At 32.7% G+C, this 18,542-nt stretch overlaps 1 protein-coding gene across 1 annotated transcript in view; it reads left to right on the top strand.

The window, feature by feature from the left end:
• LOC108735342 (calcium/calmodulin-dependent protein kinase type II alpha chain) overlaps window positions 1-15,166 on the top strand; it is a 58,658-nt gene extending 43,492 nt beyond the window's left edge. Inside the window, exons 6-10 of the mRNA XM_025980600.1 lie at window positions 5,679-5,741; window positions 9,246-9,321; window positions 10,215-10,309; window positions 10,587-10,701; window positions 13,985-15,166. Coding sequence (XP_025836385.1) covers window positions 5,679-5,741; window positions 9,246-9,321; window positions 10,215-10,309; window positions 10,587-10,701; window positions 13,985-14,120 — 485 coding nt within the window. The 3' untranslated portion in view covers window positions 14,121-15,166. The remainder of the gene's footprint in view (window positions 1-5,678; window positions 5,742-9,245; window positions 9,322-10,214; window positions 10,310-10,586; window positions 10,702-13,984) is intronic.
• The last annotated feature ends 3,376 nt before the right edge of the window (window positions 15,167-18,542 follow it).

The following is an 18,542-nucleotide window of genomic DNA, read 5'->3' on the forward strand; positions in this document are numbered from 1 at the left end:
AGGAGATCGGGCTGAAACTATAGCTACAAGCTATCCAAGGATGGTACTATAGAATGTCACCTCAAGGTAGGCCTAGTGGCGTCATCTCTTGGTTAGGCCGGAAACTTATCAATCCACCCTCGTACTCACTGATAGCCTGGCAGCACAATTAAAAAATTCAATAATACTGTAGAAACAATAGGTATATAAATGTAAATATAATTACGAATTTAGGGTGTTCAGAAATATCCTTTCACTTGTGCTATAAGATATTGTTTCTTTTCAAATTTCATTTTTATAGGTCAACGGGAAGTACACTGTAGGATATAGGTTTTGATTCCTTTGAGAATGTCAAATTATGTGGCATAAATGGCAGTATTTTCTGATTGAGTTGACGTAGACGTTAGCTTTTTTATAGCTGCAAGGGATTGCAGACCGATCATAGTATTTGATATTAATTTCAATTTGATATGCTTCGTTTACTTTCTCTAGCAATGTGCCCCTTCCAATGTCTTGGATGCGCACTGACAAAATCGGAGGTAGGGAGGAAAAAGCTCATTATACTCTCGACTCTTGTACATTAAACATACTTTTTCGTACAGTACTTGCCAAAAGTATTAATCAATCATGAATAGTAGTACGCGTCAAAAACAAGCTTTAAAACCTTTAATAGTACGGATTATACGCTCTTCGCCGGTTGAGAGTTTGGCCGAGAGTTGTCTCCTTCCTTTTCTGGACTAGTGCTGTTCTTTTCTACTTTGCGTCGGTTAAGCTAAAGGTCACATAGCTAGAGAAACTAAACGAAATATAATAAGTCGAAACTAACCGAGCGGATCGCGATTTCGATCTTCTTGGGTCTCGTCAGCACGTCGTAGACCATGCCATTTGTAGTAATGCATAAAACAATGTTTAAAGGTAGAGTTGCTTTGTGTTCTGTTGCGACCACTACATGAACTTTTTGTTCTGTTTGGTTAGGTGCCTATCATGATACTAACACCGTTTAACAAGGTATGCTCAACCGCATACAGTTTTTTCTCTGTCTCACCAACTGCGACGTCAGTATGTGACAAACTGCTTATACAGTAAAAGCTCTTTATACGCGGGTGTGCGTTCCATAAATATGCCGCGAATACAGAAACCGTGGATATGGAATGGTAATTAGTATGGAATCATAGGGGATACGTTCCAAAATAAAACCAATATGTATCTAAATAAAATCAATGTGTTGATAAATTCGCAATTAAAATTAATCGTTGTAATTAGCTTTAGGCAAGAGTTTAAAAAATTTAGTGATTTCGTCTTGTTTTGAATTTTGAAATTAGTCCACTCGGTTACATCTTTTATAAAATTCGCTTCGGCACGAGCCAACAGTACTCACTGATGCGTTGAAAAATAACACCGAATCCTTTTCTACTCGGTTAGATTTTTTATAAAAGCTGCTTCGGTACGTACCAACTGTACATACTCAAAAGATGCCGTTAGACTCAGTAGTACACGCGCCATAGGGTAAAAAAATGCTTATCGGTTCTAGATATCAAAAGTTTAATATTTGGAACAGAGGTTTGAAATTTTGTAGTAAGATAGATAAAGCTTTGTTCTAAAGCCTGTCGAAGGCTATTTTTTAATTTCTGTTATAAATACGTATCCTACAAAAAGCGTCAACTTTAAGCACTTATTGTAAAAGCTTTTAATGACCATATTATTGAAAATCATAAACGTACCGAGTTAATTTGAACCTTTATCTGTTACCATACAAAAAATTAGATATTTATCTCGCAGCGTTAAATCACGTTTAGAATAGAAACCCATGTTTTCAGAAAAATTCACACTAGGCACGAGCGGTCTATTGCGGTCAATCCTCTTAATAAATAGCACCAAATCCTTTTCTGTTTACCAATTGCAACCGGGAATAATGAAATTTTTAACCGCAAATACAGAAACAAGGTTACAATTTTTTCACCCGCGAATAATGAAAACACGAATAAGGAAACCGTGAATAAGGAACTTTTACAGTATTGTACATAATGCTAGGGATGTCTAATTAGTTGTTTGTTATCTCGTTTTGAATTTGTTTTGATATTTTATAAAATCTCAATTCTGCGCGATTTTTTTTTAAGGGATAGTTTTACGAATTAATAAACAACGGTTTGTTTCAACATGTTCTGCGAATGGTAATTGAGTAAAGTGTTTTATTTTGACTTTGGTTTGGTGTTCTTTGATTCGTTGGGTAAGAGTTCTTTCGGTTTCATCTGTATAAATTCTTCTACAAAAGCATCGAGTCTTGCAAACTCCTTGTTTTTTCAGGACCTATTTAATTGTTTCGGCAGTTTTAGTATTTTTGGAATATTGCTTTTGTTTTCGTCTAAATGGTTTTATAAATCTTTAAATAAGGATGTAGATATACATGTGTGTTCTCGTCGATGTGTGATTAATAAATACAATTAACTATATATAAACAATGGAACGACCACGTTGAAAAGTTGATATAACTACTCTGTGACCTGGCCTTTCGCGTAGTAATATGTGCGGTATCAGATGTGCGGTATCAGTTGGTGAATTTTTAGCTTGCATCTTTTGTTTATCGGGTTTTGTTGATATGATGATTTATTGTTGACTTATCAACTAAACCATTATGGCGATGAATTCACTCCTTGAATCCAATTGTTCAACTTCTCCAAATCTTGGACTATTGTTTGCGTATGTGAATTGACTTCTGCCTACAATCGTCGGGATTACTCTTTGACATTCCTTTATTTACATTCAATTAATAAAATCAATTTGTGATTGACACAATGGGATGCCTAAAAACACATCCGAAAATTAAAGATTGAATTCAACTGACGCAAATCCTCGTTCAGTGACTTGAAGAAAGACACTTATTAGATTCAAGGGGTGCATCCCACCCACATACTGGTTTATGGATAGGAAGCTCAAAGTTAGTCAGGAAACTGTAAGCCTTCATATGAACAAAACAGGGTAAAAAGGGAATCAATCCAGAACTTCACCTTCACACATTGTTGTACGGAAAGTCAGGTCACAACTTTGTTTTATCAACTTTTGAACGTATCATTGTTTACATTCAATTAATTTTTCAATTACACACCATTGAGGACATTGTTTTCCGATCGATTAAATACATTTAATGTAGGATATGGCTTGAAACCAGTGAGTTATTTGATTTTGAAATCGCCCATTTGTTCCACCCATAATGCGGTTTTAACACAAAATTGAACACTGTCACCCAGAGCCGAGAACGTAAGTCAGGTCTGCCCTACTGAAGAATACTGCGAAGCTCACGAAAATGTTGCAGAAAATACAGAAATACAAAACCTTGACAGATCGAACATAATAATATGAGTAACTTACACATTCGTAAGTAGATAGGCTTGAATAGGTGTGACAAGAAAATAAATAATGCTTCAGATCATTACAGCTTACAGCCGAAGTAGTGGCAGTAAAAAAAACCGAATTGGTTATCATCTGCATCATTTATCCGCTTGCAGGATTTTACGCAAATTCGCCTATTTATTGATTACTCCTGCGACTAGAAATTCACGTTGCATTTATATGTAAATAGAAATACATTTAAAATCGACAAATTTAGAAAAAATAGCAAAAGTTTAGCATTTTTGCAGTGTCCTTAAACAAACGAACCAATTAAAATTGCAAGATTCCATGATAAGTAATTATTGAAAATTAATGAATTAGTTAATATGTTATGCTGTTACATAACTTGCGAATTGAGCTTCTCTTAGGTCTAGCAGGTTTATATACTTGCATGCGAGCTGTTCGAAAATTTAGAAATCAAAAGTTTATCTATCCGTCCAAGTTTTAGTAACCTACATTAAGATGGCATGTTGAGTATACATAGCGAATAAGTTTGTCTTCAAGAAAATCTATTCTCTCGTGAACCCGTGACCTGTAGTAGTTAGAATTTCGTCGCTTTTCGAATAATTTTCAATTCGTTAAATTGTTATAACTGTAACTTTTTTCCTTCAATTCCTTTATAATTTGTAATCTTAAAGGGCTGTTCATAAATTCATAAGTTTTTGATCCCTCTCTGCGATGGGTGGCTGCACGTAATAGGAACCTACCGCTCAACCTGATCCTGCCCACCAACCCCATTCCGTTACGTAACCATAAAAGTTTTGGATTTAATTAAAAGTAGGATAAATACGCCGATTCTGAATCAGGAAGAGAGAGGGAACAACATGTGATTGTAGAGTCTATTTAAATTTGTTAGAATTGTGACCTTGAAGATAGAAAGAATACACACTAGGCGTGAGCAAGACAGAAATAGTTGGAACAAGCGTGAACGAGCAGAGCTCTCGATGGGCGGTCTTAGGAGATCGGCTAGAACTGTACAATACTAGAGGAAAATGTTTATCAATTTCTTAAAACAAAAATGTATATAAATTAACAATAGAAAACAAAGTAAAAGTTTTAAAGGTGTGTAGAACGTTAAGTTAATTCACTTTTTATTACTTTTGGCTAAATATGCTTTCAAATAAAACATATTCTTAAATTTTAACGAGGCAATTTAAACAATTTTCCAAATGGTACTGTACACTTTTTTCTAGTTATCGCTCGATAATCGGGGGAAAAATGAGCTCCGCAGACTAATATGATTGAATTTGAAATTATGCTACGGCTATCCTAATAAAGGGAAGGGGCATATCTCTAATTTATTTAAACGAACAGTATTTTGCATTTTCCCCCTAATAAGAATCGATTGAGAAAGGGTGAGGAACAACATCTTTCCATTGTCACACAAAATAGTATTTGTTATTAACCTTGACCTTGAACTGTATTTTTTCCTCTGAATCAGAATTAACTAAGTGTCAACTACTTTTATTTACTCCTTAACGAGTACCTGGCATGTTTTTAATGATTATGTATACAAAAATGGTAATTTTAATGTAGTCTAATATGACAATGTAAAGACGTTGCTCCTCACTTTTTAATCGATTTTAAATAGGGGTAAAATAAGTTATAGTTGAAGGTCAAGTCCAACTAAAAAATGCTGTTAATCTCCTGATTCAGAATCGGCTTATTTACCCTACTAGTAAGATTTTTTAATAATCATTCGCTTTCATATGAGCAATTACAGTTTTTAATACACCTAAAAATGTGGTGTCACTTTGTTAAACAAGGGAAATTCCTTTAAAAAATGATACCTTGATACCCCTTGATTTGTGGGCAGCCCTTAAGTAGGTTTATATCTGGTAAATGTAATAGGAGTTCCTAAAAAGGTGATTAAAAGTAAAAACACAGCAATTGTCTGGTAGTTTGATAGTGCTTTATACTAGGTATTAGATAAAAGCACTAAATCCAATACTGAATAGCCAGTAAAATATTAAACAAAAAAGTAATATAGTTTACCAGTAAGAATTACAATAGGTTCAAGTAAGTTTGTTATTTATTTGACGAGCAATTCAACGACAAAATATTCTTCAGCATGTGGAATGAATCTAATACCTATCGATTCGTAGCTGCTTACAGTAAATTAGTAGTTCATTCCGGAAAGGGTTATGAATTAATGAAGTCCTTAGATTATTTGGGTGTACTTAATATTAAAGCTGATTTGGTGAAATAGGCGCTTAATGAGCCGGTTCAAGATCAATGAGATTCAGTCGTGAAATCAAAGCGAGTGGGCTTTTCTCAATTACTGTGACTAACTCGAATTATTTAAATTATAGAACTAAGGATTCCCTGCCCTGAAAAGCCCTTTTCACAACTATCCACAAACTCACAGACAGCAGGTATGCTTTAATTTGACTCGTTTTGTGTTCAGTATGTGTTATTAAACTGATAATAAAAATCAACACCATTTGAATGTCGTTCTTCTTCGTACTCAACAATTATTACCAGTACATTGGCCAGTCAAATGCATATGTTCCTTAGGGTGATTCAAAATTTTGTTTTTATTATTTCTCAAACAAATTTAAAGGAAAAATTTCTGACACTTTTTCCTCAGATTTAATTTGTATTTGTAAAATCGTTATAGATGTTGCCGGAAATGTATGAAATCCGTCATTGTGTACATTTTCTAGAAAATATATATAATTCTTAAAATCGGCCGGAAATGTGTGAAATAAATTATATTAGACACATTTCCTAAGAAATCTATACGTTTTCTAAATAGCAATCGGAAATGTATTACAGATAATACTAAATAGGCAATAATACGGCAGGATGTTTAGAGATGTACCTATATCCATTGGTGACGTCATTGTTTGGTTAGGGAGATTTATGACAGACTGGAGTTTTTCTAATGCTCATGCCCGCCGGAGGCAAGCTGATATGTTAACTGTAAGAATAATGTGACGAGGTTATCTTTGTATCAGCAAACACGATGACCCTGAATTTTTAATATGTTGTAGAGGTGATAAAGTTGATCATTTTCATATATAAATATGTTGGACGTGAAGATCATATCGAAGCATACTTTTCGAAGACATTATTGTAACATATCAGGGGTATTTTAGAAATTCCAGTCTGTCATAAGTCTACCTAATAGCTATACAATAACGTCACTAATGCATATACATCTCCAAACCTAACCTAACCAAGCAATAACGTCACCAATGCATATACACTAGGCGATCGCACTAGAACCGCGTAAACACAGATAACTCTGATTATCAGTTTACTAACGTGTTTTATTCATTTTATTCACAGAAAGCATTATTTTTATACATTTCCTAGTGCAATGTCGGAATTTCATACAATTCCTAGGAAATGTGTACATTTCCCAAGATATGTACATATTAATAAAATCTTTGAAACAATATTTTATACATTTCGTAGGAATTATATATACAAAAGGGACTTTTTCATGATTCTTTACGTAGAATCCTACAGCGTTATTATTCTTCTTTCAGAATAGCAACTTCTCTACCAATTTATTTACATAATTTTGTTGAAGCAAATACAACTGGTAAACCAAAAGACTTGAGGCTACATCTATAGAAAATTTTACGCTTTTTTAATGGACTTGGTCTCGAGATATTTAGTTGAAAATGTCTAGTGTAGTATTCTTTTCGTACATACAAATAAAAAGTAAATATCAATATTATGAACTCTGTTTGGATCAGAGTTCTTCTTATACGTACTTACAATTATTAAACATGTGTTTGAAAAGAAAATTAAAAAATTTTCAATCACCCTAATGTACCTATCCTTGAAGTAAATGCAAAAAAATTCTACATGTTTGAAAATAACCAAACTTAAAGCCAAGTTATTTTTCTTATTGTAAACAATAAAAATAATTAGTGTTAATTGCAAAAATAATATTAGTTATGCCAATAAAATAGTAATAATCAGTAGAATCCAATTTTGGTCTAGACCATTTTATTTTTCATTTTCTTAATAATTCGATATGGACTCGTTAAAACTGTAAAAAGTTTTTCAACAGGTCATAGTAAGTACATTAAAAATTCAAATTTTATAATTTTGAATTATTCCGCACATTTGTCACTTTTTTGAAAATGTTCAATTGCCTGTATTATTAGACATGCATGGTATACCATTTAATTAATTTACGTTCACACAATTTCAATTTCTTTGTGTTAATAAATAAATAATTACCTGTAGGGTGGAACTTTCTACTGGAATAAGCTCAGTAAAAAATGAATGACTGATTAAAATTCTTGCGCAAGTCAATTTTATATTTTAACACAGCATTTTGACGTGACAACGTCTTATAATTCGATGAATCCGGCTGCACGCACGAAAAAACATGACTCATGCGGCGTTATCTTGCTCTAAGGCGTTCCATTTAAGGCTTGAAGTGCAAGCGAGAGCGCGGAACGAGCGACAAAGAGGCACAATCGGCCTCCGCGTTCGGCAGCGTTCGGCATCTGTCTCTCTCCTACTGGAGTGAGCGATGCGTCCGCGTGGACAGCTGCTATACAATAATACATTTCCATTTACCTCCTTCTCTATATCCATACAAAATATCTATCAAACAAATAAAATTAAAATTTTCTTTTGAAAAATGAAACCATTCCATCAGTATTTTTTTATGACGTTGTCATGTTCAACTATCGTCAGTAAACCGACTTTACAGACAACCGATTTTTTTTTAGTGTAACTGTTATTATTGAGACCACGTGATCACCAATAAAAGAACATTCTTTAGCAGATACCTTTTCTAATAGCAAGTATGCTAAGTGTTACATTTTTAGATGGAATCTTATCAGAATTTTCCATTGCTTAATATCATCGTTAGTTTTCTAGAGAAATTGTTTCATAATCAAGTCTATCGTGATACAAACAATAAACACATTTTTGTTAGCAGCCATGTAAAATCCATTAAATTCATAACGCAAGAATTAAAAGCAATCTATTCTATTAATAACATAGAAAAGTATGATTTAAATTAAAAACTGGCACTTGATCAATGCACAAAAAATCAAAAATTTTTATTTATAAAATAAGCAAAACTGGCATTTTTGTGAAAAACATACCCACAGAAGCATTTTCAATATTTAATTAAAAAAATTCTGCTTAGAATTAGTTTGTTTCACAATGAAACTGATTGTAACAAGGCACCTGACCTTATACAATTTTTCATGAAAGCTAATGTTGATTTTATGAATATGAAAAGTGAATTTCTCTCAAGAAGAGGTCTATCTAACAGTATAAAACTTACATTAGATACACTAGATACTTACTTGAGGTGATTTTTAGAAATCATATAAAAAAAGATACTATTTTTTACTGAATTTATTAATTGAGAAGGTTTCTACCTTTAGGTATGTATGTATGTCTATAAAAACGTAATGAAATAAAAATATTTTCAAAAGAAACAAAAAGAGCCAAGAAATGGCAGGAACCTAACCTAACATTTACGTTTCCTTTGTTTGGAAAGTGAAATTAAAGAACGTCCAACAAAGGGGAAATTTTTAATAGTTCAACAAATGATCATTCCGTTGAATTAATGTATATTATGCAGACGCATAATATTTTTTATGAACATGGTTTGGTAATTTGCAGCCATTTAGGATTTTTTTCGAAATTTAAGTTTGACTGGTCTGGTGTATCTCTCTAATAGGTGTCCTTAATTTAAATTGGATAGATGTTATTACACTATGTAGGTTGTTTTGTTTGCATGACATTATATGGATTATGCTACTCTTTTGCATATTTTTTAATCTACCATAAACCAGTGGTACTTGCAGTGTCTTGCAGTGTTGTGCCCCGTCGAAGTTCATGTAAAGATATTTCGAAAATGTTTATTAATAAACAATCGTTTTTTGCAGCAAGGCGTCAAGAAATTATTAAAATGACGGAGCAACTTATAGAAGCAATTAATACTGGTGATTTTGAGGCATACACGTAAGTCTTTAATATCTTTTAGTGGCTACTAAGTGTTCCTACAGGTAATAAAAAGGTGATAAAAGTAGGAAAAGAATTCTTCTATTAAATAAACTGTTACAAAAGTATCATACCATTAAATATGTTTAATGGTATGGTATCGTCTCATTAATAGAACGTCCTCTAGTACTACATAACAGAAACATTGATTCCAGATGTAGATTTTTTTCCATTTATTTTATGCCGATATTGTATATTATTTCTAAGTAATGAAAAAGTAGTGATTTACATGACAGGAAATTTCACATCTAAAATTGATGGGTATTTATTTATTAATTTATTCTGTTTTGTCACTTTTGATTCCAATTTAAATTTTTTCAGTTTTGTTTTCTTTCTTGATCCATTATATGATATATTAGGTAACTAAACTGTCAAATATTCTAGTGCTTAGTAAATAGGGGCTCTCTATCGAACTCTACTTTTAATATTGCAGTCACCCAACAATTACGATATCCATTCTTCTTTTTTATTTTAATGCGTCACCTAAAACTACAATAAAAATCCCGCGTGCATTGTTTGCAACTTTTCCCTCATTTCTTTTTAACCTTCTAAATAAACAATTACAACGTAATTAAAGCATTTAACACAAAAATCCGAATATTATGAATGAAGACCATGTGAAGGAGTCAAATACTTCACAAAATATTGTTGTATTTTCACAATTATCAGAGTGGAACCAATGCTTTTTGAACGTCCAGTATATAATATGAAAATAACTTAAAGGTTAAATATGGTGCCAAACATCAACATATTAAATGTAGCCAAAAACAAATTATAAAAAAAATGAAAATAATTACGATCGGGTATTCTAAAAGCATACACGAGAAAAATGTAGGTTTCTGTTTAATTTATAGAAAAATATGTGATCCACATCTCACTGCATTTGAACCAGAAGCCATGGGTAATCTAGTTGAGGGTATGGATTTCCATAAATTTTACTTTGATAATGGTAAGTGCTTTTTTAATTTGACATGGTCAAATTACTTCTTATGTTGATTGTAATTATAGGAAAAACATCCCTTATCCCCCATTTTTGATCATAATGATAGTTAATTCAATAAAATAAACTAATTCCAATTTGAGTTATATACGTTTTTCCTAACTATAAAAGTATAAGATATTATATAAACTTGAGAAAAAATAACTTGAAAACTACTTAAAGTTTTAACTGCTTTTTTTCTTCAGTGTTATTTATAGATTTTTAGACAATAAATTATCTCTTTTAGTGCTGGGTAAAAATTGTAAAGCTGTAAATACAACAATTTTAAACCCACACGTTCATTTGCTGGGAGACGATGCAGCCTGTATAGCTTATGTACGATTAACTCAGTACATGGACAAGTAAGTGTATTTTTTGTATTTTAAAGTTCTAAAAAGAAACTATATAAAGAAGTGTTATATACGTATTCTGGAATTTTTTACTTGATATCGATGACTTCTTAACCTAAACTTTCGAAAGCGCACCTTTTCTGAAACATCTCAAATAATGAAAGTAGATACACTGTTGTTTCGCCAAATTTTTTATTTCGAAAATTCGCCAATATAAATACTAAATCTCATCACTAATACGAACTTATTTATACAAACAAATAATGATGAGCAAAAATTGTCTTGGTCTTCCAATTTAGTCTTGACTTGTCTTGTTTAAGTTTTGCATATCGAAATGTATTAACAAGACCAAGATTTACCGAATTGCTCGCAAGGCCAAGACTAAGACTAAATGAACAAAATCGAGACCAAGAGCAAGACTAATTAGCAAGATTCTCGTAAAATCCTCACCTATATAAATTCTGAATACAGCTGCAAAATAAAATAAAAATTATATGTAAGAAAATATATGCAAATTGGTTTGTTATCAGAAATTCCGCCTTTTTTGCAACAGTTTTTTTTGTAATACAGAATTAAATAGGAATAGTTAGCGTGCCGTGAAATAACCGCAAAAAGAAAATAAAAAACGCATATTTTTCATCTTAGCAGTATACAGAGTGTCCCAAAAGTTCTAATTTTTATAAAGTTAGACATTTGTTGAATTACTCGTTTATTTACATTTACGATATTTTAAATGTGATAAAAATGGAGGTAGTGAACTTCATTGTGAAATTTTCGGACTATTCCAATATTAACTCATATCAAAAGCGAAAACAATTTTTATGTTTTCCTTAAAAAATAACCATATCCAAAGAAGTCAGAATTTCGCAGTGGTAAGAGCAGATTTAAAATTGCAAGGAACCGCATATGCTATACACCATGTCTGATCAGTAGATACTCAAAAAAAAATTATGGAAAAAGAAGATAGGTACACGGAAGAAATAGAATGAATCATCTCACACCACACTGTGATGGGGGTACTGACCTTACCGCAAGCCCCAATTGCTCCGGCAATGATGACCAGGAATACCTAGGGTAGTGAACTGCCGGGTATGTCATATGGCGAAGGTAACGGTACAATTCGCAAAAATAACGAAGGTACATCCTGGTAGATGTAGTGTGTCAAACACGGTCATAGATACTGTATATTTCGATAATGGTACGAATACAGGGAATTCTTCCTTAATATCCTCCACACCGTATCACGCAGAATCCTTCTTTGCCGTGCAATGACTTGGATACTCAAACCGGTATTGTCTTCTATTAACCTAACAACGATTTTTTCAATACCAACCTATCGTGTTTGCTATCCTTCACCTCCTTGGTGAGATACCACACTTCTTGCCTGTGATGCCGCCACTGTATTCTCATTGTACAGTTCATGAGTAGCCACCATGTCCTCATATTCTTCGTGCGAGTACATCGTTTTTTGCTTGATATTTTCAAAATAAACTTATTTTTGTATTTTGTGATAACAGCAGTAACTTTGGCAATTGAACGGTGACCACCGAGTGCAGACTACTACTAATCATCATTGCATGTACGTATAATTGGCTTGTCAGCGTATCAGCTGCTGCGAAGGTCACATATAGATAAGTATGTTTCGCCACTGAACGCTTACGATACAAAATAACGCGGCCGCCAACCTGGCGGTGTTCTCAAACATTGACGGTTGATTAGGTGAAGTATATTTTGTGCATAGTTCTTTCAAATATTCCGGAATACTGGTCAGACATAGTGTGTGTGTGTATAAATTTGTTTTTTCTAAACTGTTACGATAAGTCTTGCAAAAACAAAAATCGATCTCTTAAAAATACGTACTGTCAAAAAGCAAAACCAAGAGAAAATTACATTAGTCGAGTTTTGGCTTTGCTCTTTTAATCACTACATACAAAGTGCAGAAAAAAAAGTGGGGGGCTAATAGTCCCTGATTCCATGTAGTTTTTAATTGAAGTTAAACAACTTTTTTTTAACGCTAATGAGCGTATTGATTATCCACTTGTATTGGCTCAAAATGTTCATAATCTCTTTGGAACATTTTACCCTTCTGCTTTCCACAAGGGTATAGGTTGAAACGGCCACAATATAATAAATATTTTGAAAAGTTATGATTATACGTATATCTACTCTACATCATCATCATCATAAGGTGGTCAGTCTGGTTGGGCACGCACCTCCACTCCTTCCTATCCTGAGCTAATCTACGCATTTCCCTAAAACTAAACATCCCACCCCTTAACTATTTACGAACAGTAATCGAATCTAGGTTTATCTCTACTCCTCTTAACTCCTGTTTCTGCCTCTAATATGTCTCTAACTTCATGCCTGAGAAGGTGTCCAACCAGCCTCACCATCATCATAAGGTCGTCAGTCCTAAGACTGGTTGCACACGTACCTCCACTCTTTTCTATCCTCATCTAAACTTCGCAATTCCCTAAAACTAAAACAGCCCACATCCTTAACTATTTGCGAACAGTAATCTAATCTAGGTCTACCTCTACCCCTCCTAACTCCTGTTCCTGCCTCTAACATGTCTCTGACTAGACCTTCATGTCTAAGAAGGTGTCCAACCAACCTATCTCGCCTATTTTTTATTGACTGCCAGAGTCCTCTGTTCTTCTACTTTTTCTAATACCTCTTCATTTCTAACCTTATCTATCCACGGTATCCTCATCATTCGTCGATTAAAAGTATAGTCACTTTTCTCTGCCAACCCTTTCCGAGACGACAAACCCGTTTCTAAAAGAAGTCGGCAAAAGTGGAGTTTACATGAGTCTACAAGAAGTATGCCTCGAATATTACAATGTTCCCAACATAACCTAAATGTCCTAATTGCGCAGAAGTGTCCATGGTGACAATACAATAAAGTAGATAACTACCATACTGAATGTCAAACAAAAGAAGTAGGTATATGGTCACGACAGTTCTTTTATGTTGCTTTTTTCTACTGTAACTTTTCAATACAAAACATATCCGTCAAAAAAGAAAGTTGGCAATGCTGTGAAAGTTTATTATATTGCGTAGACAACTTCAGAAGCGATGTCGTAAGCTCCACTTTCGCCAAAGAATCACCCTTCTCCCATTATTACTCTTTAAATCTAGGAATACATAAAGAATCTATAGGGAAATATTTCTGAATAAAATCAGAGATATTATGAAATGTTAGTGACATCTATTAATTGACATGATTTATTTAATTGGTCTGACATTTTTCATAATGAAAATGTCAATAATAATAAGACGATTCTTTAAACAGAATGGGGCAGGCTCATACACATCAGTCGGAGGAAAGCCGCGTCTGGCACAAGAAAGACAACAAATGGCAAAATGTACATTTCCACAGGAGCGGAGGCACTGGCGGAGCCGCCTTCGGATTCAGTTCTCATAAATAGGATCACTAGCAATAGGATTAATATTTTACATATTATTATGATAATAGTTTGATTTATTACGACTTCGAACTATTGAAGAGACAAATTGGTCCCTATCCGTAAATAAATAATGTTTGCGCCAGGCGTCGAAATCAAGAAACGAAATTATTATTTATAACGTTCACATCACGTATATACAGGGTGGCTCTTGATAGAGACAAATGGATCAGGCCATTGAAATTTATGGCACAAAAAGGCCACTGTGTTTTTAATCATAAACGAGTCAGCTGCTGCATTTACAAGACATTTAAAAACATTTTTTTATGGGGATTGATATTTGCATATTGATTTTGAGCTTACTTTAGGTCCACCGTTGTTAGATGCTTATCCAGAAGGTTTATGTGCACTTTTTATTCGATTTACTGATATCTTTTTTATTTTTTGTTACAAAGTTTGTGAGCACCCTGTATGTAATACATAAATATTACTGTTTTTACTCACACTGAAACATCACACACACACACCACATACAGACACACACACACATTACACATATTGTTTATAGTCGTTTCGGTTTTGACGCCGGACGGAATTTTATGATTTTTTTATTTTTGTACAAAATTCGATTTATTTATTTTAGATAGAGTTTATTTAAGTGTTCTCCAAATGATGATCCGTTGTCAGTTCATGATCCATATTGAGAAGTCATCCGGTTGCCATTTTATGCTTTTTCAAAACAATCCAACTATTACAACACTACATAAAATAAAAATGTAAATAAATAATCAAAAAATAACAACTAATAATGTTCTTCCAAAGAATTTAAAAAAAAATTAAGAGGTAAAGGGAAATTTTAAACCGCATTATTTATCCCTTTACTTTTAATGGAAAATCGATTTAAAAATAAAATAAAATAACTTCACCTACTTATTACAATTGATTTCTAACGACAACAAAAAAATAACATGTATAACAAATTGTGTAAAAGATAATGAAAGCATAAATGGCAACAGGTATACTTCGTTTACTTTCTGTAGCGATGTGACCTTCTGTTTGACCGGCGCAAAGTGGAAAAGAACAGCACTAGGTCAGAAAAGGAAGAAGACAACTCTCGGCCAAACTTTTAACCGGTGAGATGCGTATAATCCGTACAGTACTGCACGAAAAAATTGATCATTTTATCCACTAAAATTGCATTGCTCAAATATGCTGTTATTGGTACCATTTACTACTGAAAATATCAACGAGATGTTTATTTATATTTGAAGATATATTAAAGCGAGCTCCGTACNATTGACCATTTTATCCACTACAATTGCATTGCTCAAATGTGCTGTTATTGGTACCATTTACTACTGAAAATATCAACGAGATGTTTATTTATATTTGAAGATATATTAAAGGCTTTAACGCTTGTTTTCGACTTGCACCACTATCATGATTGAATAAAACTTTTGGCAAGTACTGTATGTTTAATGAACAAGAGTCGAGAGTATAATGAGCTTTTTTCTCCCTACCTACGATTGGAAGGGGCGCATCGCTAGAGAAAGTAAACGAAGTATAGTTGAAACGTTTTATTTACATAAAAAACACAAATTTATGTGCAATCCATAATGAAACAGAAATATGATTAGAGTAGTTCATAATATACATATAAGCATTTTAAAATTTTTTATTCGGAAGCTTTGGATCTGCTATATACATTGAACAAATACAAATAACATAACACTGCATTACGAAGAAAAAACAGCATTGACTCAGCGGTTATCTTTTTTAGTATTTACCTAATATCTACAATACATATAAATAATAAAATTATTAGATTACAGGAGCTTTCAAAATATTGGTTGATGGCAGAATGTTTTCACAAATCCTTTTTATCAAAATATAATAAGTATACATACATATTCCTATAAGTAATAGATTCAGTGTAATTTTTAATGTCGACTTCAACTTCAATTTGAATATTTCAACATTAATTTTCTATTATAACCTTATTGAAGTGAATTAAGAAAGTAACTCACTGACTTGCTGTGGATAAAGAGAAACGTAAAAGTAGTCAACCGAAAGAAGAACAGACCGAAAAAATAGAGCATTTTTTTTATGGTTTACAACTTCTTATACTATTTATCATAAATGTGTTTCATTAAATTAACGTTTGCTTCTGTGCACACCAGTGTTGCCACCGTTTCATTTTCGGTCCCCCCACACCGAAAGAAAATTTTCTCCTTTTTTCCATAAACATGGACATTTCCTCACATTCTTTTTCTTCTTCATTTTCCCGCACACTTTTTCTGCCTGATTTGTACTTGTCATCAATTTATAAATTAATCTCAAACCAGAGTGCTCAAATCAGACATTCTTCTTGAGACAAATCAGACGCAAATTAAATTTCAAAAAGAAACTTCTAACATCAAATTTAAAAGCCGAAGTTAAACAAAAAAGAAAGCCAGATTTGAAGACAAAATCCTATTATTAACTATTTTTTCCCTTTTTTCCATTCCGCTCATTTGGTTGTTAATATTTCGTTGCAAGCTTGGAATTGGTTTGTATTCACCACTCAGTAGCATTCCGCGTCGNTAATTTGTACTTTGCTGCCAATTCTCTTGATTAAATTATGTAAATATATAATTTATAGACACCAAGTGTTGCTTTGAATAATTAAAATAACAACAATAACAGATTTTCAATGATGAATGGGCTTGAAATTGATATAACGCACTTTCACTTACTTAATTACCCAATCAAAAATTATATTCCTATTGTTACATATTTTACCAAAGTTTTACCCAGTTTTTTAGTACACTGTAAAGTGGATACAAATAAATTGTTCGTGCTGTGACTAGTTTATTTTTAAAACCTGCCCAGTTATACCTAAAGGTACAGCTTAACAGAAATAGCTTGGCCCCTGAGATTTCGAGAAAACGGCGCAAAAAATAGAAAGAAGGGGCATTCGAAAGGAAAAAGATGCAGTTTGCTGCTCGGTATTTGTGCTTCTTTTCAAATCGGGCTCTTATTGTACAGCTGAACTTACCCCAGGATGTCTTAATTGTATCGGTAATATTAACACGAAAACTAATAATGCACTTTAAATGAAGCAGATTCACCTGTTTAGCATTTTATATTTTAAATAGCTTTTGAAAGCATATTACCCACCTCCAACATTAGGTGAAAATTATTGTTAATTATATCTATCGTTCAGAGATATGATTTATTTAAAATGCAAATACAAATTAAAAAACACCTATTTTTATATTACATTTAAACACTTTTCTTGAGAAAAGCACTTTGTATTTTATTTGAAATACTTTTCCAAACCTATTTTCTAATTGTAAAATGCAAAACACATTCTTGCCGTTAAAAGTTTTGTTAGTATCACCGATCAAACATTACATGAAATGATGAATGACAATTGGTTATATTGGTCATTGAAGTTTTAGAAGCTTAAAAAGAGGACAAAGAGACATTCCATGAATGCCTTCTAATTCTTTCACAGAAAAGAGCCCAAAAAAATCTAGACTCCTTAGAAAACGATAATCTTCTATCTTTTCCGGGTTCAATGTCACGGCCCATGGAATTTTGAAGTTCCAAATTGATATCAACACCCGCCAAATCACCACTTATCGTACCTTTAGCAGGGAACTAGGAAATTTTATTGTAGCGATCTGTACATATTCTAAATATCTGAATTTTATTTTCTAAAATTTATTTTCTTTCTAAATCTTTACTTTCAATTTTAATTTCAAACTCTTGAGTATACTTCATTACCTGGAACCCCTATACTTGCACGTACCCTGTCTTGTAATTACTAACAACCTGGTTTCTCCCGCAGTAACATTCCATTCTATTTACTTCTGAGAATTTTTACCGTCAGTACTTGTACCTTCTATCTTTCTTCTAAACTACCCTTCTCCTTGTCTATCTTCAACAACTATTTAACTATAAATACCCTTATTTTCGATTTCAAAAGTTAGTTAGTTTCTGCAGAGTTCTTCTAGTTCATTTCCCCAGCTGTTTAGTAAGTTTACACATATATTGTTATTATCGTTATTGTTTTGGTGGTTGTCTTGTTCCTGTTGTTGTGTTTATCAAAAATCTTAGACGAATTCGACGTTAGTGTTTTCTTTCTTGCGCCATATTTGTGCAGTATCAAAAACTACCAAAAACACTCCATTATGAACTACGACAAAACATCCCCAAAACTATATGGAATTGATATGCGCCAGTTGTATAAAACTGAAAACTACAATATATTGTGGTGTGCTAATAAATGCGTATAATCCAAAACTCTTAGAAAACGATTTCAAAAAATTTACTTATTAGATGAACCCAAAACTAAAGAAATTATGGATTCCTATTTGTTCTCTTATTACAATGTACAATCGGAAACAAAATGGGGTTGTAAATATTTCGATATAAAATGATTGATGTTGATTTTACATC

This window comes from Agrilus planipennis, unplaced genomic scaffold (assembly GCF_000699045.2).
Source record: "Agrilus planipennis isolate EAB-ADULT unplaced genomic scaffold, Apla_2.0 scaffold70, whole genome shotgun sequence".
Taxonomy (NCBI): domain Eukaryota; kingdom Metazoa; phylum Arthropoda; class Insecta; order Coleoptera; family Buprestidae; genus Agrilus; species Agrilus planipennis.